This window comes from Hetaerina americana, unplaced genomic scaffold (assembly GCF_022747635.1).
Source record: "Hetaerina americana unplaced genomic scaffold, ioHetAmer1.1.p SCAF_10, whole genome shotgun sequence".
NCBI lineage: Eukaryota > Metazoa > Arthropoda > Insecta > Odonata > Calopterygidae > Hetaerina > Hetaerina americana.
Window position 1 is genome coordinate 21,930,279 of NW_027286070.1, and position 25,091 is coordinate 21,955,369.

At 38.0% G+C, this 25,091-nt stretch overlaps 2 protein-coding genes across 2 annotated transcripts in view; both read right to left on the reverse strand.

The window, feature by feature from the left end:
- Positions 1 to 238: 238 nt before the first annotated feature.
- LOC139698385 (mitochondrial inner membrane protease ATP23 homolog) lies at positions 239 to 13,321 on the reverse strand. Its single transcript, XM_071597283.1, has 7 exons — positions 12,817 to 13,321; positions 12,694 to 12,739; positions 12,531 to 12,612; positions 12,104 to 12,328; positions 11,850 to 12,007; positions 5,009 to 5,110; positions 239 to 515 (listed from the first exon to the last, which is right to left on the reverse strand). The coding sequence occupies exons 1-6, from the start codon at positions 13,100 to 13,102 to the stop codon at positions 5,065 to 5,067; spliced, it is 843 nt and encodes a 280-aa protein (XP_071453384.1). The 5' UTR covers positions 13,103 to 13,321; the 3' UTR covers positions 239 to 515; positions 5,009 to 5,064.
- A 4,236-nt stretch (positions 13,322 to 17,557) lies between these two features.
- LOC139700013 (zinc finger protein squeeze-like) overlaps positions 17,558 to 25,091 on the reverse strand; it is a 94,316-nt gene continuing 86,782 nt past the window's right edge. Inside the window, exons 5-6 of the mRNA XM_071598443.1 lie at positions 21,039 to 21,131; positions 17,558 to 20,335 (exon numbers count right to left, since the gene is read on the reverse strand). Coding sequence (XP_071454544.1) covers positions 19,034 to 20,335; positions 21,039 to 21,131 — 1,395 coding nt within the window. The 3' untranslated portion in view covers positions 17,558 to 19,033. The remainder of the gene's footprint in view (positions 20,336 to 21,038; positions 21,132 to 25,091) is intronic.

The following is a 25,091-nucleotide window of genomic DNA, read 5'->3' on the forward strand; positions in this document are numbered from 1 at the left end:
TAATAATGTCAGAGTGCTATGGATGGCACCTCCTATCCAAATAAATTCTTAGATGGGTGAGTCAGGCGTAGGAATAACATTTTCCTGGCTTTCCACGCATATACAATTTTGCAATGAAGTTTAGAATGTGAAAAATTTATTATTATGAAACAATATATACCATATATAATGCAGGCTAAATATTCCATGCAATTATTCCCAGAAAAGCAACAAAATACGATCACTTAAACAATAAAAGGATTTTTATAAGAATAACTTTATTTCAGTAATATTAGAAACAAGTTCAACAATTTTTCTAAAATTTATCTTCTATTAACACCTTCACTATATTTAAATGCTATCTTTGAAAAATGTCTATTGCATTCAAATCATACTTGTTGTGCCTTTCTACAAATGGTATCCTCTTCATTAGCTCTTCCTCCAACTCAACACTTGGTTTAATATGAAAGGAACTTATGCATTACATCTGGCGTATATTTATAGGCAGTAGTGCTGAGATTTTTCCAATTCTTACTCTGTGAAAGATGAGACAAATCACAAAATAAGAATGATGAGTGAAAATTTTAATCTATTTTTAAATGTACAACATATTGTGGCCAAGTATTGTCATTTGAAGAGTTATTCTAGCTACAACATAGGTTTTGGATAATCCTAGAAAATTAATGACCAACATATGCAATCTTTAAAGTCATAGAATCTCCTGCACATCTACTAAGAAGTTCACCTCAAGTGAGAAACATTCCCCCACAAAATTCGCTAATACATTTATATAGGTAGGTAATTGTTTCTCCTTTGCACACCTTACAGTAGTTACAAAAACAAAGTTAAACCAATAAACAGTTGTTCATCAACCTGGCTTTAATTTTGCATTTTTATCTTTTATTAACCCAGCTGTACAGTGATTTTCGAGTAAAAAAAGTGCATCTTATGGACCGGTAAAATACAATACTTCAATTTGTTTTTCACTGAAACTCAATGGAATATATTTGTAAATGGATGGCATTGAAACCACTGACATGGTGGTATATTCTTACTTGGATATACAGCTGAGGGATAAATTTTTGGGATAAAGTTATTTTTTGTACAATTACTTGAATTCCTTAACCTACCAGGATAAGAGCCTGGCAAAACAAATGACTTGGCTTCAATACACAAACAGTATCATCAAGACCCAGGAGTCTGAATGGCTAGGGCAAACAGAATGACATAACTAACCCTGCAGGCCAATTGATTACTAAGTTAAAAGTTTAGACTAAAGCAACTTCCAGGTAGGAAAGAAAAAAATCACATTATTTGCAGGGGAAAACAAGTTAAGAAGAGGTCTAGGTCCCAAATTGTATGCACAAAATGCAAGAAAGGTATGCATGGCATTTGCCTGGTTAAACACAGGTGTTGGACAAGCAGTGGGGAAAAAAATGAGAAATTAGAAAATGATTGTGTTCAGAGACCACCAAAAAGTCAATAAATTTTCATCATTTCTTTATGATTATTTTGATAGAGCTTCCATGTGAACATATCAATATAACTATTGTATTTTTTGTGATGTGACAAATAATGTACAACTTTTTCGTCACAAAAAAATGTACTTGGTTGCAAATTATTGTCCAAACTATGTTTTTGGTAATAGATACATTAATTTTTCATGTCTGAATATTAAAACCAACAATTAATCCATTTTAGTTCAATAAAAACAAACATTACATTCCTATCTAAAAAAGTAACTTCATTAATGTTTTTTCCCCCAAAGTGCTGCAAAACTAAATTTCAGCAAGGTGCTTCGTGCCAGCCAATATATATTGGCCCGTGACACTAAGAGGGTACTTACTACTAATGATGGCCTTATCATCGATCGTTAAAAGGAAAATGAGATGGAGAAGGTAAAGTACTGCCCACATCAAATTTTTTCTACTTCATTTACTAAATATAGATACAGCAATCAATATTTTTCATGATGGCTTGCCTAATACCTTTTAGAAAAGCCTATATACATTAAATTGGCAGAAAAAAACATGGGAAATAATTTTAACAACAATACAGCATTATAACATTACCGGTGATGTAATTAGAATACATGGATAATTAATCATTTCAGATTAAATTACCAGAGAAAATAATTCTATTTTCAAAAGTATTAATCAGGTGAGTAAAAAATAACCCTAAAAATCTTAACCCCCCACATTTAGCTACAGAGAAAACAAATGTGACATTCCACAGCACATGCGGAAACAATGGGAAAATCACAAAGATATAGATGGTTTGTATAAAAAGCATCGGAAAAATAGATTTATTTCATATATTGCTACAATGCCTCTAAATTCTTCAAATTGCATCTGATGGGCATCCACAGACTTTTGCCAGTGGCTTTTCCACGACTCATAGACTCTCTGGTAGGTGGATTCCAAAAAATCCCTAAGGGTACGAGGGCAAACTGCTTTGACTGCACTTGGAATCCCATGCTGGTGCCCTTTGAGGGAGGATTTCACTTTTGGGAATAGAAAAGAGTCTGCCGATGCCAAGTAAGGACTGCAGGAAGGTTGGGGAATTGTCGAGACACCATTGAAGGTCTTCACAAGCAGACACTTGGCTCTACTCTCAGTCATCCATCAAGACCATCTAGGCAAGTTTAGCACAGATCTTTAGCATCGCCAAATTTTCAGTGTTAATGGTGTGCACTGTCATTTTATCAATACCTATATGATCCATAATCATGCACACACTTAACTGACTGTCTGAATTCAGCACTTCACTCGTGTCAGGAAAAAATTGTTACCAAACCTTTTTATATAAATCTTGTATCTATATACTGCAATGATGAAAACATATTCATTTGATCCTGGCCAATATGCACTTTTGGCAATGGCAGAGCCATATAACTGGGTACATATTTCAACTGTAATTCTAGCTTCAGACTAAATTAAATTATAAATACCCATACCTTTTAAGCTTCCTACCTATCACCCAGTATCCAAGATACCAGTGCACATGCATTGAAGTGCTAAACCTAAGTGAAGAGTTATCCTCATGTAAGCAGCCACTTGGTGGTGTATTCATGAATCAACATATGATTTTAGAAGAATTTTTACCAAAAATCAATCCATTTAATTCATGAAAAATGCATATTCGAGTTTCTGGTGAGATTGAATACTAAATTAGGTGGCTTGCCTTGCGATCATGATGTATATCAATAGCTCATTTATTTTTCTTTTTCAATTAATAATTTAAAATTACCTACTATTAGGAGCCAATTCTGTGAATAAAGAGGTATGCATGTACTTTCATTTGCAATTTTTTTGTAAATGAACTTATCTCTCAAGTATGTAATAAAATTAATTCATTTACCACCAGATATAGTTTTAAAACTCACTGTAAGTTTAGATGTCCTAAAAATGCTATATTATGGCTTGTTTTACCCAGTAACCTTTTGTCAGAATTGTAATCTCGGGAACATCATCCTCATTAAATTAGGTATTTTTAGGTCAGAAAAAAAATTGCATGGTAATTAATCATATGCAGTCAACCTTATTATAATGTATGACGAAAGAATGATAGACTTTGCATTTCCGGTAGAAATGCATTCTTTCATTCTTTCTTCCTGCGTTACAAATGGATTTCCACAAATTATTGGCCTTCTCAACCATCTCTCAAACCTCATCGTGCACATTGCTGACCTCTTTTTAAATATTTGGGAATATTAACTGTACTTTGCGTACTCATTCAGTGCCTTATTCAGTGAAAAACAAGAGTGACTTTACAATTAGAAATAGTTATCATGGCCACAATACCATTAGATGTAAAGATACACAAGCGAAATCATCTAACCTTTCTAAAGTAGCTAAAAGACCAACGTAAATGTGCACGAAACTGTTTAACAATTGAAAAATTGAGACAAAATTTTCACTACTCAAGAAGAATTTATTGGCACGTGTAGTAGATGAGTGTTATTACAGCACAAATGGATATCTATGTAAAACTTAGGTATATATTAGTTTGATGTAATAATTCTATTTTGCATTTTAATTTGCCAACTAATTGCTTTCCAATTGGTGTGTCTTATACACCTATGTATTCACAATACTGTACACTGTTTCCGTTGGACAAATAAACTTATTATTATTATATGAATGTAGAATATGAACCATACAACAATTCTTAAGCAAATTATGAAATAATATTTTCATTATCAAAGTAAAAATGTGTATTATTAAGAAGATTATACAAAAGGCAATATTTTAAACAACCTTATTCTTGTTTCATAGCTTTCTAAATATATTTTTTATAATTTTCTGTCATTTTTTATTGATTCAATTTAATTTTAAATGTAATCTTTTTTTCCTGTATTAACCCAGTTATTGAATTGCAAGATAGCATTTATTTTAGACTGTTAAGTAGACTCATATTTGAACCGCCTAACTCAAACACAGTAGTAGTATTTAGGGGAGGCGACTGACAGCTGAGGTCATTCACACCATAGGGGATGGACAGGAAAGGAAGAAGGGTGGAGAGAAACCCGGCGTCAGCATTAACCTACTCTTTACGAAAGGCGCCAAGGGGTCCGCAGCTTAAGGTCCCATTCGACGGATGGCGTACTCACTCAAAGTGCCCTCCACAAAGCACCTCAAGTAGGGATCTAGATACCTCTGAAAAATATTCAACATCGCCAGGATTTGAACCTGGGCTGGGCTGGGAATCTGGGTGGGAAGCCTGTACGTTAGCCCCCGCACCATCTCGATCCCCCTCAAACACACACAGAGCTTTTAAGTTTATAGGCTACTGGAAGCTAGCAGTTTGGTTTACTGATGATTTAGATTTATGGGCTGAGCAAACATGCATGCATAATTTCTGGCAAAGCCTTGCAAGGTATGATGTGATGATGTAAGCACATATTATGCATACAATTCCAATGATATTCAATAAATGTACCAATATCTTTACCACAGTAATAATTATTCCAGAGCAGACTCAAAAATAAATATCAATAATAAAAAAAAATATTAAAAGCAAAGCTTGCCTTAATTTTCTTCTTGCCGGTGAGTAGTGAATCAGAAATGGATGACGAGCAAAACACTAATCTTCATGGTAGCCAAACAAATGGACACCTTCAACATAAGCTCTGAAATAAAAATATTTATGTAAAATTACTCTTATAATATTAATGCAAAGAGAATCATATAACTCCTTTTTGAGCTGAAATAAACCATGAAAACAGTACAAACAACCTAACTGCACCTCAACTTTGTGATAGGATATCACAACTAATTGATTTATCATTGCCCAAGAGACTGCATACATTTACTTTTCACTTCAAAGAGTGCCAGAAAGTACAAAACAGTTAATCAATTTGCCTATGTGGATACTGAAACTATATAAATTTTGCTCTTTGGATTATAGTATCATTAAAAAGATTCCCAATAGTCTGATATTTTACTTCAAAATAATAATTAAACATTCTTCACTTTTAATACTGAAATGGAATGGTTAAGTATCAGGGAACTGTAATCTACCACCACAGTAATGAATCCAAGGGTTGGTTTTAAATAGATGGTGGCTAAGTTCCCCCTGAATAGGCTTTATGGCAAGTGCAATTCACACATTCAGGTTAAAGGGGGTCAGTTCCCTTCCACGTAGCACCACCATGTTATTGTAACAAGAATATTTTTGGAGTGAGCTGTTTAAAGGCATCACCCATGATTTGAGCACAAGACCCTTTGATCAGTAACTGACTATTTTATCTACTGCACTGGCAGTAATAATAATGATTATGCAATCCCTAATATATAAAACCTCATTCCATAGAAAACTATAATCTACACATCATGAGAGAAAGGAGTGCTTATTCAAATAGGGCTAAAGCTAATTCTCATACACACTCACAAGCTACAAAAAGTTACACCTGCAAATGCACATTTCATTCCACAAGGGAAATTCTTTGCTATCATAAACTAAATCCACTACCGAAATATAATTTGAAAATTATTGACTTATGGCTTATGTTTATACTATTTGTATGCTGTAATGAAATACTAATCAAGTGGCTTTTGGCATCTGAATTCCTCCTCATCACAACCATGAGTGCTGCTTTGAAAATCACCTGGTGGTGCCAACCTCTGATCAGAATGAGAAGCCAACTGTCTCTGTCACATTAACTGAACAAAAGCAGTCATTTATGGTCAATTCAAGCATAGTCTCCTGCAAGTAAAACTTGCACATTGCAATGAGGCTGTGAGAAATACAGACTTGGGCAGCACAGGGATCTTAACTTGAGGATCAAATTGCGATCACATATAGTTTATTCCTTTTAAATGAGCTTGACATATAAAAATGGAAAAGTAAAGACAGGGTGGGTAGCTTAGAGATTTAATCTGGCAGCCACTTATACCAGAGGGAACTGCAGAAGATTCCAAGAAGGTTTTCAGTATGCTATGACATTAAGTATTGATTATGGCAGGGATGTTAGGGTCAAATTATCCAAACAGGAGAGTGAGGTGATTTCATAATTCAAACAATTGCAAGTATTAAGCATGAAATTCTACAATAGGAGGTTCAATCAATTTCAATCTGACATGGCAGAAGAGTGTACAGGTAGAAAACGTGAGTCAAATTGGCCAAAAAAGGAAATAATATGCACACAATATCTCCATACTTTCCTGGTTTTAAATGGTGTTGCAAGAGGCAAAACATATGTAATAATGCATATGTTGAAATGCATGCATACAGTCCCAAAACAATTCTGGGAAGAAGTGGTCAATGCTGCTGGTTATAACTGAAATAGGAGTCCATTAAAAGGAGTCCCAGTTAAAGGGAGGGGAGCATTATATATTTAGCTAATTATTGTTTGTTAAGGTTTCAGATTCATAATAATAAAAATCATCACAAGTTCTAATCAAAAGGGCAATAAGTACTATTTAGATATTACATTTCTTTCTTTTCACAAGCAAGCACTCCAGAGATTTCAACAAAAGGGAATTATTAATTCTTTGGGAAACTCTTGATTCTAAGTCTTGGGATCACTCTTTACACCTTCTAAACAATTCCTTTGTGAATTGACTATCCTCCAAAACCCACTTTTCTTAGGACACCCTTTCCTACCATATGTTTCACAGCTACCTGCCATTTGAATATGGGTAAACATGGGGAACAACGGCACATAGCAAAAAAGTATAGCATACCCACACAGTTTTTCAACTGACTAACAGTGCCAGGTTGAATGTTTCCAGTATCGTAAAAACGGCGAGAGTATAGCATGCCAGATGTTGCACTGACTCATTAGATAGTGGAAAACTTCCCTTTTCTTGTGTGGCTATTTTTTTAGCACATTTCACTTTTCACCACTATAAAAACCAATATCTCCCCACCAAAGGTTTTCAACACTGCTTTTGCAATTCACCTGCTTCAACTATCATGGCATGCCACGGAGAAATGGAAATTTAAATGAATGCCTACTTGAAATACAAAAGGATGCAAACTTGTGACAAGTGAGCAAACACTTTTGACAAGGAGAGCTGAAGAAAACATTTCAGTATAAGAAAATCTCATGCTGTGCAGGTATACTGGATGAGGAACACCAAATGACACTGTTGTAATCTTGCAGAATGCCAAATTAAGTTGAATCCTATTATTTATAACAGGCTAAGTCTGAACCAGATTATTGTGACTAGGATAAATCAATTAAGAATGAAAAAAAAATTGAAATTACCAAACAGGTATAGGGGGGCTAGTGAATCAACCCCCAGGGAAAAATATTGCAGGATCAGAATGGACTTATAAGGTGAAAAGAAGACAAGGTGACCATTAAAACAGAAAGGCACCATGCTAGATTATTAAACTAGGCTATTTTCAAGAGTCGGGAGTGGTTTTTAAAGAAACTTGCACTGAGCAAATTGATTTAGATGACAATTGGATCATTAGTTTAGGCTTGGAAAATTATGGCCAGTGGCATTTTGTGTACGAGGGTAAGGTGAAATGTTCTCAGTCTGACACAGAGATGGCATTCCAATCAGCAAAAATTTATGATTCCTGCCTGGATGAACGCGCCATTAGTATGCAAGATAAGTTTCAATCTCTCAAGTAGTTTGTTTACAAGTATTATTGCAATAGTCATCTTTCATGTTTTTCGTTAAAATAGAAAAACTTGAATATCATGCAGTCAAATAATTCTTCGTTTTGGATGGATTAACCTAAGGAAATTCAGCTGAAGTTGGCAAAAGTTTACAAGAACTCGGCTCCTTAAATGTCACCCGTTGAAAAGTGGGCAGCTGAACTGAAACGTGGTCGTACATCCCTCAAAGATGACCCACTTGAAGGACAGCCAAAAACCTAAACTACACCGGAAACCATCGAAAAGGTGCACAATATCGTATTAGATGATAGTAAAGTGAAGGTGAGTGAGCTAAGGCTGTGAATATATCGGAAGAAAGGGTGCAAAACATCTTGTACAAAGAATTAGGGAAGCAAAAGCTCTGCGCAAGAAGAGTGCCACATTTGCTGAATGCCAATCAAAAGCAAATACGCAAATGATTTTCGCCACAATGTTTGGACCCATTCAAGAGGGAACCAACAGATTGTGTGCAGCAATTTGCCACTAAAGATGAGACATGGGTCAACTACTACACACCAGAAACTAAACAGCAGTTGAAACAAGTGGGTGGAAGCCAGTGTTTCAGTGCCAAAGAAAGTGAAGTCAATCGCATCTGCCGGAAAGGTCATGGCCAAAGTGTTTTGGGATACGAAAGGGATCCTGTTATTTAATACCTTAAAAAAGGCAGATCAATTAAAGGGGAATATTACTCCAACCTTCTTGACTGACAGAATGCCAATATTTGGGAGAAGAGGCATTTCTTCTTTAAGAAAAAAAATCATCTTTCACCAGGACAATCTCCTGTCACCTGCTCACAAAGGTGTGTTGGTGATGGGAAAACTATGGGATTTGTGGTGATTTGCTTGGCTATTCCACCTATTCTCCTGATTTAGCACCCTCAGACTTTCCTGTTCCCAAACTTGACGAAATTCGTTTCTAGAAAGTGCTATGTGTCCAATGAAGATGTTGAGAGGGCCATAGATGGATATTTTCACAGCCTTCCAAACTCTCACTTCTGGGAAGGAATACTAAAGTCGGAGAAACGCTAGGCCTAGTCTGTTGAAATCAAGAGAGATTATATAGAAAAATAAAATCATTTTTTACCTAAAAATTACAGTCTTTCATTGTCAGACTGAGAACTTTTCACCTTACCCTCGTTTATGATTAGCAAATATGCTACCAGAGAAGATCTGCATGGAACAGGCACTTGAGCTTTGTTGTAGGATTGAAATATTTGCACATTAATTGAATAAAAAGGTATTTAGGGCTTGAAGCAATCAGATAGTGAATGGCATGATTTATTGAGAATATCTTAATCAATTTTCAGCCAGGAGATAATCCATACCAAGAATAGAAGAAGTTAAATTTGCAAAAAATGAATTTTCATCTGTAATTGAATAAATAATGCGTACAGATGTTCTTTTCAATTGATGCAAAGAGGATAATTGCTGAAACTGGCCACGCTAGGTGTTGGGAACAAATCCATGCTGATTATGAAATGTCTACGAGCCAAAGGTCATAACTGGATATAAGTCATGGGTCAATGGCTATGAACCTGAAGAATAAGCCCAGTCCTCCCAATAGTCAGCTGACCAGCAGATGAACATTCCAAAAAAGAATTTGGCTGATTGTTTCAGAAAGTGGAACAGATGCTACGATAAGTGTATGAGGCCCCAATTGGAGTACTTCAAAGGACACTAAGGCCTCATTGTTCTAGGTAGGCTATATTTTTCAAAGTATTGCATGGCTTGATACTTTCTGGACAGGCCTCTTTCGTACAAGTGGTATGAATGCTGAAAAGAGATTTTTTATAACAAAATGTAGAATTTTAGTGTGTTCACGAAATACCTGAAAGGAAAGGAATTGGTACACATTTTTGTTATGTCGAGTGCTACCCAAGTTAATGCGACCTTTCAAATGATTATACATTTTACCTAATATTTTGTTTACGTGTCCTAGTAGTAGTAGTTTTGAGGGGAGGCGACCGACAGCTAAGGTCATTTGCGCCATAGGGGAAGGACAGGAAAGGATGAAGGGTGGAGAGAAACCCGGCGTCGGCATTAGCCTACTCTTTACGAAAGGCGCCAAGGGGTCCGCGGCTTAACGTCCCATCCGACGGACGGCGTACTCACTCAAAGTGCCCTCCACAAAGCACCTCAAGTAGGGATCGAGATACCTCTGAAAAATATTCAACACCGCCGGGATTTGAACCCGTGCCCTCAGGGTGGGAAGCCAGTACGTTAGCCCCCGCACCATCTCGATCCCCTTTACGTGTCCTATCAGACTGTTGTAATAAAAACAAGTTGGCTAGCATTGTAGTTATTTAACACCAATCAGAGTAAATTGTCTTCAATTAGATTAATTCAGGTAAACTGGGACTTTGCCATGCTTAAAAATCAAGCCTTCAGTTTGAGGAAGATAGCATGAAAATTATGTAAGAGTAAAACTCGTTCACAATTAACACATTTATAATGAGATCTTAGTTACTGTAAGCAGACATTGAAGAGTCAGGCATATAACATTTTCTACATCTGAGCAGCAATCACACATTGGGCTTTTCATTTTCTTTCCTAAACTCCTCATCCTCTTATATATCTACCCTAATGTTAAGGATTCTCAGAATACAAAGGAGAGAAAGGTCATAGAAAATTATCCAATGAAAATTTTCTTTGCCAGGAAAAAAGATTCATTGGAAAATAGTTGATTAGTGCAACTCCCAATTTTGCAGTAGTTACAAGCGTTTGGGGTGTATCAATTATTATAGTCATTTAACACTCCAATTACTAAATAAGTGGAATCATTAATCAGGAGAATAAAATGCTGGTTTACTTAAAGCCGGTTAAAAGACTCAATTTGTAGGAAGTGGCCTTTTCTTTAAAAATTAAGAAGTGTCAACTTTTGATGCATCACCACCTAAAATACAGCAAATATCACCTTGGGTTGCATACTTGATATTAAGTATTTCTGTGAATTTGCGAGAGAAAGAAAGAAAGTACTAATGTAAACTGGCAAGAACATGTTACTCAGAGAGAAGGGTATCACAAACATCACATTTGGGTAAGTGGACACATCTTCTTGAGATTGAAAAAGAGACTGGAATACTTTATGATTTAATTACAATGTCTATTACTTGTCTTGATTCCATAATTGATGAAATGCATGAGAGATATAAAAGCAAGATGTTAGAGCATACATGATATTTCTCTGTTATGGATAAGCCTAACATGTGACTGCTATCATAATCAGTAGTGTTTCTTTTTGGGTTGGCACCTAACTCTTAAAGTATTGTTTGAATGTATGCCAATGCAACACATCATATAAAAAAACTATAAACACATGAATTGACCCAAAGATCGTTAGAGTTCACCCAATACTAAGCACAGTTGCATGCGAAATTCACACATCAGGGTAGGCAGGCCAGATCCTTTCCCCAAACCGCTAGTGGTTTCGATGGAAGTTCTGGTAACGGAATAACAGCTCGGTTGAAGCTGAGGGTGCCAAAACAAGTGTGCGGGTGGGTGAGCGATTAGACAGGCGGGAATCGACCCCGAGCCCGCCGGTCAGTGATCCAAAACTCTACCCCTGGACTAACACTTCCCAAAAACACGATTAAAACTCAATTCTTTAACTGAGGGAGTAATTTTGACTTTGAGCGATAAATAGATTCCTCACACACTAATTGACCAATTTTTTTTTTAATGGCTAAACTTCCTTTGGAGTTTCTATTCAGAAATTACTTCCATACAGTTACTTTAATAAACTATCAAATTCTTGCCTTTGCATGTCAGTTGAGTTTCTCCGGCACCGTCTTCCTATAGGCTCCATATCAGCATAACAACGCTTGAAAACTCGTTCCACAGCAGCCACCGCTTCCTCTTCACTCACCTTTCGCACTGCCAGAACAGATTGAATCGCCTTTGTCTTCACACATTCCTTAGAAACGATTCAATACTTGTTCAACTATTAACGCAAAAATTACTATTAACAACAGCAAAATATTAGACATTATATGAGAGAAAAATAACTGACTTGGTGTTGCTCAGATATTCGAAAAGGAGAAGCATCTCCCTGGAACCAGGCACTTAGGAATGAACAATGAGTCAGGTTTGCTGCTCTCACTTCGCTACATGCCAAATGATCTACGTTTTTAAAGTCAAAATTCTTCGTGCACCAATCGAACATGTGGATCATTTCATGTGCCAAAACTCCTTGAACCATCCCTTCGGACCGCGCAACATTCTGGCATACGACCACCTATAATTGAATGTTTCAGTGAAATTAACCCAAGAATATTCTATATTTAATGAATTAGAACCAAGTATTTACTTTTTTATCACAATACTTAACAAAATTCTTTGTCGATGTGGAGATAATACAATTTGGGTGGACATGTTCATATTAAACGATTACCATTGTAAATATAATCGTACTAATTACTTTGCAAGAATGAAGGTACCTGATTGAGCACAGGATCATATCCGCCACTAACAGAAATGTCGCACACTTCACACGAAATGTGACGCCGGATATCAATTGGGCTAAGGAAATTAAGAGCGATATTAATAATCTGAGTAATGAATTTTCAAATAGTATAGTCATGCTTATGACAACTCTCGTACCATCCAGCTCGTTTCAGTGCTCCCATCATGAGTTTTACAATTGGACCTGGAATGATAATAATTAAAATGAATGCATAGGTCCACAGTAGTTTCTTTTCCACATATGCACAAATTTTACTCAACTATTTTGCACACAAGAGTATGCCCTCCTCTCGCATTTTATCTTATCAATATTCTCCCTTCCTTCACCAAGGAACATAACCCGTAACCAGCTGGGCTGGTATTTTTGCCCTCTTCTTTCTGGATACAGGTCGTAGCCCCATTGCTTCTCCTGCACCTCACTTTTAACGGGGTTATCTTCACTTGCAGGTTTCTTTGGTGACGCTTCAACTGATGGTTCCTTAGGTGTAGTGTTCCCAATCCCTAAAGTCTTTTCTAAAATGCTAATATCGTCTTCATCTTTACCCATTCCTCTCGACGTTCTTTCAGACCTCGATTACGAAGGTAGTGTCATAAATTAAAAAAACGAGACTTTGCCACAGGATATTTTAAAAACTGCTTGGTATTTGAAAGAAAGAAAAATATGAGATATTTTAAATTATAATAGTAGGGTTTTAACAGGGAGGAAATGTTCACTTAACTATATCTAAAATTTACAAATTACAAGAGACCGCGGTCTGCACGCGGAAGTGCGATGGACACGCGAAAATTATTTCGTTTAGCAACTGTTAGCATCAGTTGTTTGGAGATTCACCAGGTTCAGCGATGGCGCCCGGAGCGCTGCGAGTGTACTTTGCGCGTAATTCAAATGTGTAACACACAACTACGGGAAAACATTATTTTACCCTACAGCCTGTATTAAAACTGCATAAGACTACAGCATAAGCTTTTGCTTAGACGCGATTAAAGTCACAATCATGCCAATTAGCTAAGGGAATAACTGTTACTTAGCATGTTTTAATAGAAATGATGTGCTCAGTGCCTCATAGCAAATTCCTCTTCACGGATAATGCAAATCAATATGCACTCGAAAAACGAAAGTCTTCACCCATCTTTATCTTTTGAGATTTAAGCTCATTTTATCAGAATTAAATATTTCGATTTCCCTTGCGAAATGATTTTTATCAATGAAAATTACGAGTTAAGTTGTTTGATGATTAATAAGATCTGATTATATCTTTGTGCTACTTTTAATTCAGAAAGATAGCACAGCCCAATTAATATCTAACCTTTTGATTAATTTCTTATTTAAAAAATATTTGCAACATCACTGACAGAAGTGATGTCAACTTAAATGCATATTTCTAAGGTATTCAACCATAATTGATCATATTGTAATAGTGTCTCTTAGAGTATTCCACCAAGCTTCCGAATTATACTTCGGGAATCAATGCCGTGAAGGTAAACCCATGGTGATAGTTACCTACTGAAATTTTCAATATCTAATTCATGCTTCCAGAAAACAAAATGGCATTACTTCTCAACTTAAACAAATATTTGGCTATTGGTTGTATAACTTTTTTCTGGCTTATCTCTTTTCAACACGAGCATTTGCAAACCTGGAATAATTAAAACTAGCTATAATTCTATTGCAATGAGCAGATGCTATCCAGTGCTGTAGCAAGGGCGATAGATTTGAGGGGCAAATCAAACTGGTGTTATGCAACAAATAAAAATGATAACCCTGCTATTAACAGTTGCTATGACTATCTAACGTTAACATTCCTTACTGACACCAAAGTCATTCACTAAACTATTTTCTCTTTTTAGTTGATGTTGCTTTCAAAAGTTCCAGTAAAACAATGAAGGGAACTACAGTTCAAAAGAACAATCATTTAATTGCAAAAACCTTAATCATCTAACCATATTTTCCCGAGTGGATATAACAAGTGACATACAACTGGGTAACAGTGATTGAATAATAAATTATGGACTTCATAATATTTAAATAAATAGCATTGTACCAATTTAATTCGACAACAATTTTCTTATTTTTTGATTGAAATTCACATTCTTTCTTCAATTGCTGACATCCTTCCACCATTCTGTACCACAACAGAATAAAGTTTGTGCATACAGATATAAGTGTAGGAGATTTATTTCCTAGATTGCTCTTCAGGATTAAAGACCCTATTGCTACTTAATCATTCCAGGAATCGTCATGTTGCATAACATAATGCGTTATTCATTTTGGAGAGATGTAAGAAGCAGCTTGTCTGGTAAGGAGGGATGTAAGGGAGACATGATCAGATGGCAATTGCCAGGAGTGGGTGTATGGCATGAGGTTGATAACTGTAGGAAGGGATATGGGAGCATTCTGTGGAGTGTATGATTTGAGATGAAAACATTTTAGGCCTTAAAAAGAATTAGGAAGAAGATATTGTTGCATCAATATCCAGCTCCTAAATTTTCTCATCTAGAAATTTCATGCTTTTTGTCATACAGTGATGTTAAAGAGAGACTGTAGATATTTGCAAACTGGATTTTGGCTAAGTACTTACTTGATATTATGTAATTCACCTTCAAAGTCAGTGGATTTTGGCAATACACATGGGGAGTCGTATTTTAGAGGTTGGGAAGGTCTTCTCTCACTACCCCATGTCTAAGCCACTGATGCTACACATTACAGCCAATTAACCTCTCCCTCTTTTGATTCACAATCTTGTTTTCCACGTAAAGTGATTGTGTTCCCTACCTATTATCCCTCAGATTACCTTGCCCATTCCTGGTCAAATGTTAAAAAGTCAACATACTATAAATATTTTTTAAGGTGTATTCACAATCTTTAAAGGATGTTTCAGTCCAGTGAGTATTGCGCTAGATTAATGACTGGAGGCCCTGGGCTTACAGGTGATGCCGCTTAGCACCTTCAGCTCAACCCAAGCTGTATGGTTTTTCAGCTATCAGGGAAATAAAGGGTAGCACAGGTAAAGCAATTGGTCCGTAAATTTTGCATTCCATAAGGACCAAGTACTAAGTGAGGTCTTCTAAACTATCAAATAAACCTCAGAATTGAGAACTTTTTAAATCTCATACATAAAATAAAACCATTTATTCACATTCCCATTTTACTTTACGTTCTGTGCCTCCAAACAGTGTCATCAGTTATCGACTCAAGTATTAATTTAGTTTCAAGCTATTGTTGCCTCAGCAATTATTTTGGATGAGAAATTATTCCGGATGTATTGAATTCTTTTCCCAGGATAGAGAGAACCCCGGTTCAGTAGCTGCAGTATTCATGCACAACCAGTTCCACAAAAAATTTCCTCATCCTTCATAGTTTTTTCACGTTTTTCTAACACAAATTTTTTACATATTCTTGTTATAAAATATTATAGAATAATCACATTTCACCAGATTTGCAGCATATTTATAGGAAAAATAAGTGCATACATAAACATATATATATATATATATATATATATATACATACATACATACATATATATATATATACACATACATATATATATATATATATATATATATATATATATATATATATATATATATATATATATACATACATATACATACATATATATACATATATATAATATATATATATTATATATATATAATAAGAAAACCTAAGTGGATAGTTTTAACCCATAAAAAGACAGCAATGCTTGCGGAGAATAAAAAGGCAAAAGAGATTGAGCAGCAGCATTTCACAAAAGCAATTAGTTGTTCTAAAACTTAAATATTAAAAATGTTTCTCACATCTCAATCAAATTTCTACTAGGTTGATAGCATTGGTGAAATATTTTTTCTTAATTTGAACAGATCACATGTTTATTTATGTATACAACCACAAAGACATTTCTTTTTTTGGAAACCTTCACTGCACACACTATCCTATTCATGATAGCATAAAAAGCTTATCCACTTTCAAGTCTTCAGGAATTTAACAAAATGCTATAACATATTCTTCCAGCTTGCTTTCTTTCGGTGTCCCCTCATGTCTTTTAAATATAAGTTCTCAGAATAAAAAAAGAGCTGTGTGCATTTGATCTCAGGAAAAAGTGGATCTCCACATGTTAACCAACTCTGCGCATGGTAGAATGTTTTAAAATCATAATGTTGAGTATAGGTACACACACTTTTCTAGCTGTTTGTATTCAACTTATCACGACTAATTATTTTAATTTAATGGCTATTCCAACTTGTTAACTGCCAAAAACACCATCATTGAAAGTGAGAAAGAATCAATTTATGCCAATGGGGATTTACCATCACTGTTGATCATGATCATTAGTATTTCAATCCTAGGATTGGTTAACTGCAGCCCATATTTTTTCATTCTACTGTTTTTGAATGCAAGACAAGGCTGCATATTCTAGGGAAAATAATGTGGTGGTTTCCCGTTGCCTTTGACATTGCAGTACTGTGGCTGATCACGTGGACTTCACTCTTGGCCAAAGCTGTACAGCTGATCCATTTTTGGTTGTCTATTTTTCTCGTTGTCTCATTCCGAAAGACCATTGTTATGGTTTTTTTAGCTGTTAATGTGCGGTTGCCTTGTCCCAAAAAACTATTAAAAATTTTTTCTAAGCTAAAAAATTTCCAACTGTTACAGGACTCAAACCAACGCCCTCACCTCCACAGGCAGACACACTACCTCTAGTCTTAGTATTTGACTTTAATTGGATTCAATTCTGCTTTTAAGTCAACAAAAATATATTTGAAAAATTGTTAAGGCTCTCAAAAAAGCATGTGTATTCCATATTGTGTTTTAATAAATACCTGAATTACCTACCCGTGAAAAATTACAAACCTTGGTGTTGATTTCTTCACTCTTCATAACCATAGCAAACTCAGCAATAGATTTTCAATTTTGATAACCTTGAAATTAATTTTGATTCCAACAACATAAAATGGAATATTTATAATCTCTCCTGAATACCCATTAAATCCTTTTTTAGTTCTTTCAGAGAAAAATGTGCAGTAAAAATATCATGCTGAAATTAACTTTACTCATTCATCAAGGAAAAGTCATATTTTAATGAGAATCCGAAGGTAACAAATGAAACAAATGCCAACACTAGCAAGTAATAATATTAATAGATAGTTGTTGTACAACTCTTGAATGCAACATGCATTCTAGGGAAGAAAAATGAAACTTACACAACTACAAACTTAAAATAAAAGATTATAGAGACGTCTCAATCTCTCTTCCCTTGGGGCAGTCAAAACATCACCCATTGCAACTAGAGGTTGGTCACCATTAAAAACGTCTTTTCCCACAAATCCCACAATTCAATCACTTCATTGGGGGGGGGGGGGGAGGACCACAATGCTGGGCAGCAATTCTTTTGGAACACAACTTCCCACCTTTTGAACAACAGAACCTTTAAGCTTGACACTTGCACACACATACACAGGCACTCAATTTAGTGCTGGATGAATGGAGTCAGTGGAAAATGGGGAATATCGTTTGGTGCTGCATAGTTTTTTTTTGAAATTATTTAATGAGAGAATTTCCCTCCTCAAATATACATGAGGTTGATAAGAGAAGCATGCTATTTCTAGTGAAGACAGTGGAGATGTTTGCTTTACACTGCTGACACCTTATCACATGCTTGTTTCTCTTGATAACATTTCTCTTGGATTCATTTCATTAATTACACACACAGGAAATGTTATTTGACGGTCTTCTGCATTGGGGAAGGAGACCATAATGTACATTGGAGGGTTCTTCATATTTAATAAAGCGTTCATCGAAGTTTTTAAGTCAAGTAATAACAGTAAACTTAAGAACCCGAGATGCTTCATTTTGAGAATACATCTGAAATATACTTATGACCCTTTATTGACCAGGGGAAAAAAATTATTCCTCTTCACCCAAAGCGTTCCCATACTTGTCTTTGGCATCTCCTTCCCGGCTCCTTTTTCATTCAATATAACTCTCCTCCGGACAATTGAGCGTGGGTTCCATCAATGAGAAAGAGGGGGGGATGGTTTTTCCCATTTACCTCAACCATTACCAACTCTCATAACTCAACCAAAAAGAGGACGGTGCCACAGAGGCTTCTAGGAAATGGGGTTTCAAAGAGGTCCTCTATGGATTCACCACTAGCCTAGATGGCACAAGCGACTAAGCCAGGGGTGGGGTGATACACTGGGAAACAATGAATTCCACCAAGAAACAACAACGATGCCATTCCCACCAAAAACAACAACATGAGGATAGATATAAATCGATGGTCCCTCGGGAGCATGGAGTCCACCACGAGGGTTCATCAGAGGTGGGAATATCCATTTTCAGGGTGGAGATACGTTACACGTAAACAATATAATCAATTATCATTTCTAAAATCACGGGGAGACAATGCCGCCACCTTCAACCGTATATTTTAAAGTCATTTTTTTCATTGTGGGCCACACTGCAAGAGATCATCTACTGTCCTTTCTCTTTGAGGCCCAGCAGGTGTTCTCCGATGACAGTTGAAGGCTGGTGGGCGTAGTTGCGGATCTGGTGCAAGGAGATGAGCTGGTTGGGGAAGGACGCCGAAGGGGCAGAGGTCACCGGCGCCGAGGAGGCTGGTGGTAGGTGGTGCAAGTGGTGCGGGTGGTGGGGGTGATGGTGTGGGTGATGCGGGTGGTGGTGGGGGTGATGGTGCTGCAGTGGGGACTTCATGTTGTCCATAGCTGCCATGGCCGCCGCCTTGGGCAGGGAAATGGGGTCGTAAGGGAGGTAGGAGGCGGATGGGGGTGTGGGGCGGCCGCCGACCGGGTGAGCGCCCATCCCGGGGTGGTGGTGCGGGTGGTGCACCATCCCCGTGGACGAGGGCGACGACACAACGGGAGGGGAGGCGTGGATGGGGGTGAAGGCGGAGGAGGCCGCCTTGGCCTCGTACTGGGACTGCTGCTGCTGGTGCAACTGGTGCTGCATGTGGTGTTCGGCGCGGCGGTGCTCGGGCGGGAGTCCCTCAGTTCCCATCACCGAGTCGACTGCGTGCTCAGGCCGCACGCCATGCCAGTATGCCAGCGGCTGCGCCGGCTGGGCGTCAGGGGGCTCTCCGGGGCCGTTGGAGGGTGCGGGGGTGGCTCGGTGGGGGGGCTCGTGGGGGGAGTCGGAGGAGGGTGGTGGTCCGCCAGGAGGCGGGGAGTCGGGAGGGGGGGCGTCGCGGGGGTCCGTGGTCGAGGGCTGGGGGGGAGGCCTGGGGATCGGGGGTCTCCGGTCGGTCCTCTCGGCGTGCTTCTGCATGTGCTTGGCCAGATAGGTCTCCTGGGTGTAGGACTTGCCGCAGTACTGACAGATGTGCGTCTTTAAATGCTTGGACTCGCGATGCTTGGGGATATGCTCCAGCAGGGAAGGCTCGTCGGAGAAGCACTTGTAGCAGGAATTGCATTTGAAGGGTTTGTCGGTCTGGTGGCAGCGCGAGTGGGACTGCAGGTTGGAGAGCTGGGAGAAGGCCTTGGGGCAGCCAGGGTGCCGGCATTTATACGGCTTGTCCCCGGTGTGGGTGCGAATGTGCTGCTGCAGGTGGGAGAGCTGCGTGAACTTGCGCTGGCAGATCTCGCAGCGGTACGGCTTGATGCCCAAGTGTATCCTCGTGTGTTGAGAGAGATAAGAGCTGTTGGCGAAAGCCTTGGAGCACTGCGTGCACTTGTAGGGTTTCGCCTCGCGGTTCCCTCCTCCACCGCCCCCGCCACCGCCGAGGTGATGGTGGAGGTCACCCTTGCTGCCAGGGAATATCTATAGACAAAGGAAGAAAAGAATGAAGGAGATGCTGAGCGAACTGTTTACGAAGATCCTGGATAAGTTTGAAAGCAATATTATTTTGTGTGTCGTTTTCGGGAAAACAACTTCTCGATTATATCGGCGGAATAAAGTTTTCAACTTCAGTTGCATGCGCTAGCAGTGATGATGATATTATTCATCTTTTTCATACTTTTTTTAAATAAATAAGACCTGATTTAAGCATAACGCAGTATTTCTAACTTATTATTATTGTTTTGAAACTTCCGAGTACTCACTCAGTATAAGTGTTCCCACAAAAGGGTGAACAATATTTATATAAACGATAGAGAGCTTTAAAAATTCAATGGATAATTATTTTCATAAAATAAAAGGTGCATGCAAATCTAAGTGCATGTGTTACATGCATTTTTCCTCGAATTTTAAATTGACGAAATGAATCTTTCCTTGAACTTCGCGTTTCATAAAGCGCATAAGGATAATCAAACTTGGCTGTAACCAGCTACTTAATAAAATTAAATCTTGAAGTTTTAAAAGTTATACATAAAAAATTGATATACATGGCAAATATATTGGCACCTGACATATAATTTAATAAATACAAAGGGTTCTCGACCATTACAGCAATAAATCAGTTCTCTGCTTATCGCACTCTCTTGACTTTGTAGAGAAGAAAGAAGATAATGATGGAGTATGTTACCTCTCCTTGCTCCATTCCCGGCCATCCTAGAGGGCCGTCCCTCCCGATGCCTTGGATCTGCTGAGAACCTCTGGATCGCTTGCGGCCTCGTCCCTGCAGGAAGTAAAGAGATCCGTAAGAATGTTAATCTTCTTGGCTACAACGTGAATGAGCTTTAGATGCACCCCACTTTAAGTGAGTTGTCACAAAAAAGCTATTGGCTCCACATTTAAGACCGACTTAGCGTAGGCAAGTTTTGAGGACTAAAATTTCATTATCATCAATTTTCATTTCGGTACCTAATGAAGCATTCACGATTTACTTGAAGCTCGCAGATCAAAGAATGAGAAGTGCTAAATTTTGTTCTATAATCAAATTTCCGAGAGTAATATTTGCTCAACACTCAAGGGGATTTTATTATAATTGATGACTTTTCTAAAAGCTGAATAATTAACTTGACTAATTACTTTGTGAAAGGCATTTCCTTTAAGTGTGCTTTTAAAAAATTACCACTTCAGTAAACTCATATCCTGCTAACGACTGAAAATGGGAGACGCCTAGTTCTTAAACTCCCAGAATGGCGCTTTTAAATTAAATCGAACAAAAGGAGGCTAAACATGTATTTATAATTTATTGTGGAAGTGTTAAGTTTTCTTTTACCCTCATAAAAAGGTGGCTAGAAAGCGAAAAGCAAACCTGGAATTCTAAAGTAATTTCAGGAAAGTTATTTTCGAAATTACACCCAAGGGAGGCGAAAGGAATTACCTCCTTGAATATCGCCTTGTTTTCCTCATCGAAAGCAAATTCAACACGGAATCTGACAAAAAATATAGCAAGGTGATTGAAAAAACTTGAAGAACACTCGAATCAGATAGTTTAGTGTGACAGATTAGAGATTCATTAACATGCAGTTCATCGATAGTATGATTCGATCGAAGTCAAATCCAACTGCTTTCATTTCGACAGCGAAGGTTGATGTTGAAGACAGCTAATGCTATACGTGTTTATCAGAAATTAAAATTTATTCTAAAATGTTGAACCAAAACTGAAATTATATCAGTGGGTACGAATTCGCTAGAATATGGTAAGGCCGAAGGACAAATAAGGAATCTAAAACAATATGTACGAAAGGTTGAATCTAAAAGCAACAGTGTATAATCGATTAGGTAGTCATTATTTATACATTCCAACATTATGACGACTTCTACAATAACCTCTTAAAATGAACGTAATTATTGATTATTCCCTACACTAGCATCATTCCGGACAATGTTTGTTAAACATTCTTCTTCCTCCCTACACCCATTGAAGACGTCTATGATGGTGTATCATTTCAAAACTCACACTTCCATCTCATTCAAGAGGGGTAAAAAATTACGATGGTGGGGAGCAATATTCCGTGAAATTCGCGGAATCGAGTTTTTAACTTTGCTTCACGAAGGTAAAACAAATATGGAAAAAATAGATAGGGAATGTAACGATCTTTATGAACGTCAAAGGAAACGGTGTCGGGATTTCCACGAAAGGAGTTGTAACGTTACCGATAAAAGGAAACGAAAATGCTCAAGGTGACTGGTATGTCTCACAGAAAAGGGAACACAAAAGATTTATTCGGAGGGTCCCTAATAGATCACGTGCTGTTTCGAATGGGGCTCGATAGGATTACTAACATAGGTCACATGGAAGGGGAGGGTTTCGGGTTACGCAACGTCGCTATTTCTTTAAAAGTGACTCTACATATAAAGCCCACTATTGGCAAGAAAATCATGAGCCATCACTCATTATTATTATACTGATTACTGGACCGATTTGAGGTAGTTCATGGACGATAAGAAATCATAGGTTTTGGACTTCTAAATTCCGTTTAATATTCTCATCTTCTGCCCCAAACTATTTTCATCTACACCTTCTCTTACACCCGAATCCATTCACGCCGTCTGAAAAACGTTAGTATATTTTTCCAACCTCTTTTGGACACGTGCAAAAGCGCTCTCTTTAAACGCAGTCCTCATCATCCCACTACCCACCCTTTAATGCCGTATCTATGCTTCTCCGTGCCTAAATTTAAATCCTCTTTCCTCAAAGACATGGCGTTCGATGGAGAGAGAACAATAACATTTATTATGATAAATTCAAATCACTAGTTAAAACGTCCACACTCCAAGGTGATTACACAAGCTGTCGAGTTAGCATTCATCTAGTGATGTTAATCATGAACGTACAAAAATTCTACAAAGTAACGCCTAATATTTCTTATATTAGAACAAATATGGTAAAAACTAGTTGCAATCTCTCAATGAGCATGATATAGAGCAACCTCCCCCTTTCCCCAGTTACACGCCATTCCAATTCCACTCGCGAGCATGGACCACGTTGCGCTATAAACCCCTCTCTCCTACTTTTCTTCTTTTTGGTCTTTAGTTCCTTTCACCTGGATAATGGTCACTATCTCCTGGGTTAGAGAAAAACCTTAAGGTACCGAGGAGGGACACAAGAGAGGATTACTTGTAGAGTGGTGAATAAAGAGATAGGATAGGAATGGAAACGGTGGGGAGGGTGGAAAGTGGGGTTGGGGGAAAGCTGAAAAAAAAGATGGGAAGTTGAGAGGGGGGTGAAAGAGGGATTTGAGGGAAGATAAAAAAAAGGTAGGCCCGGTTGGAAAGGGGAGTGATCTTGCCCGAAAGAAACGAGGCTCGTTGGCGGGGGCCGCCGCGAGGAATCTCCGTGAAGATTGGAAAGGAAGTGAAAATGGAGAGGCAACGGCCTCCGGAGGAAGCTTCCGTCTCTCGGATTGACCCCTGTACAGAGATATTCATAAAAATACCAGCAATGATAGGGTACTATAAGGAAACAGATGGCACAGGAGTCCGTGCAGAATTGGCGAAGCATCCACTCGCTGCATTATGTCTGAGCTGGGAAAAATATCACGACGGGGAATCTACCTGTTGCACAGACCCTTCCTTCCGAGAAACCGAAAGCAATACTCCAAGGCCACGTCTCTCATATTTTGGGGAGAAGATAGTGAAATGTGCGTCGAGGTAATATTTCTGAGCGAGTTTTAATCAGACTGATCTTAGGTCAGATTATATCCCTTTCAAGTTTTACATACTACTTTTTCAACCGAAAGATTCTCAAATCTATTTATCACCACAATATTAGAATGAAACATATCACTTGATGATTCGGACAGAGTGGATGCGTAGTTAAACGACTGGTTAGTCGCAGAGTGAGCGTTTGAGAATGGTGCTGTTTACCTTCATGACAAATAAAACTTCCAAACATTTTAAAGAAAAGGGAAGACTGTGCTAGAGCTTCTAAGGAAGATTCCTCAAACCTTGTAGTGCCGCATCCAGAAGCCCCAGGTAATGGTTAGATAGGCTCAAAAAAGAGACTTAAGCGGTCGGGAAATGTTCATAATGGAGCGCGAATACGCTTGCTGGAGGTAAAAATACGCATTGAAATTCGTATAAACCAGAGCCGAAGAAATTATAAAAGATTTTTAGGAAATATCAAGACAATTTGGTGCCGTCTCGGAAAAACACATCTAAAATACAAGCGATTTTATGCATTTCTAGGCCCAGGGAGGATATGGGAAGTCGCCATTCCGTGAATTATGTGAAATACATACGCCAGAGGATTTACTCTCGAGGTAAGCTTTTACGTTCACCTCTCAAAACCGACCCAACAGCTATATGATGGGACTGTGGCACCGTTAGGTGCGAGAACTACGTTAAAATATCTCTACAAAAATGGAGCATACCCGCCATAAATTGCAATCATCTTCCCGGGATAATTCGCAAAATAAATGAGAAATCACAGACTGGAACTTTTGGAGCACAAAACCGGACGATGTGAAACGGATGAAACCCAACAAACCAGTGCGCAGTTTTTTCTGCCATCAGATGTATCCGAGAAATAAATGGGCCGTTGGTCACCCAGTATCGTAGAGCCCTATTTCGCTCACTACAGGTCTGAGTTCGGGGTCAGCACTAACCTGTCACCCATCTAATGCAACTTCGGTCTGATGACCATGGTCGGCTTTCGGCACTGAATAACAAAATGGGACCAGGGGTG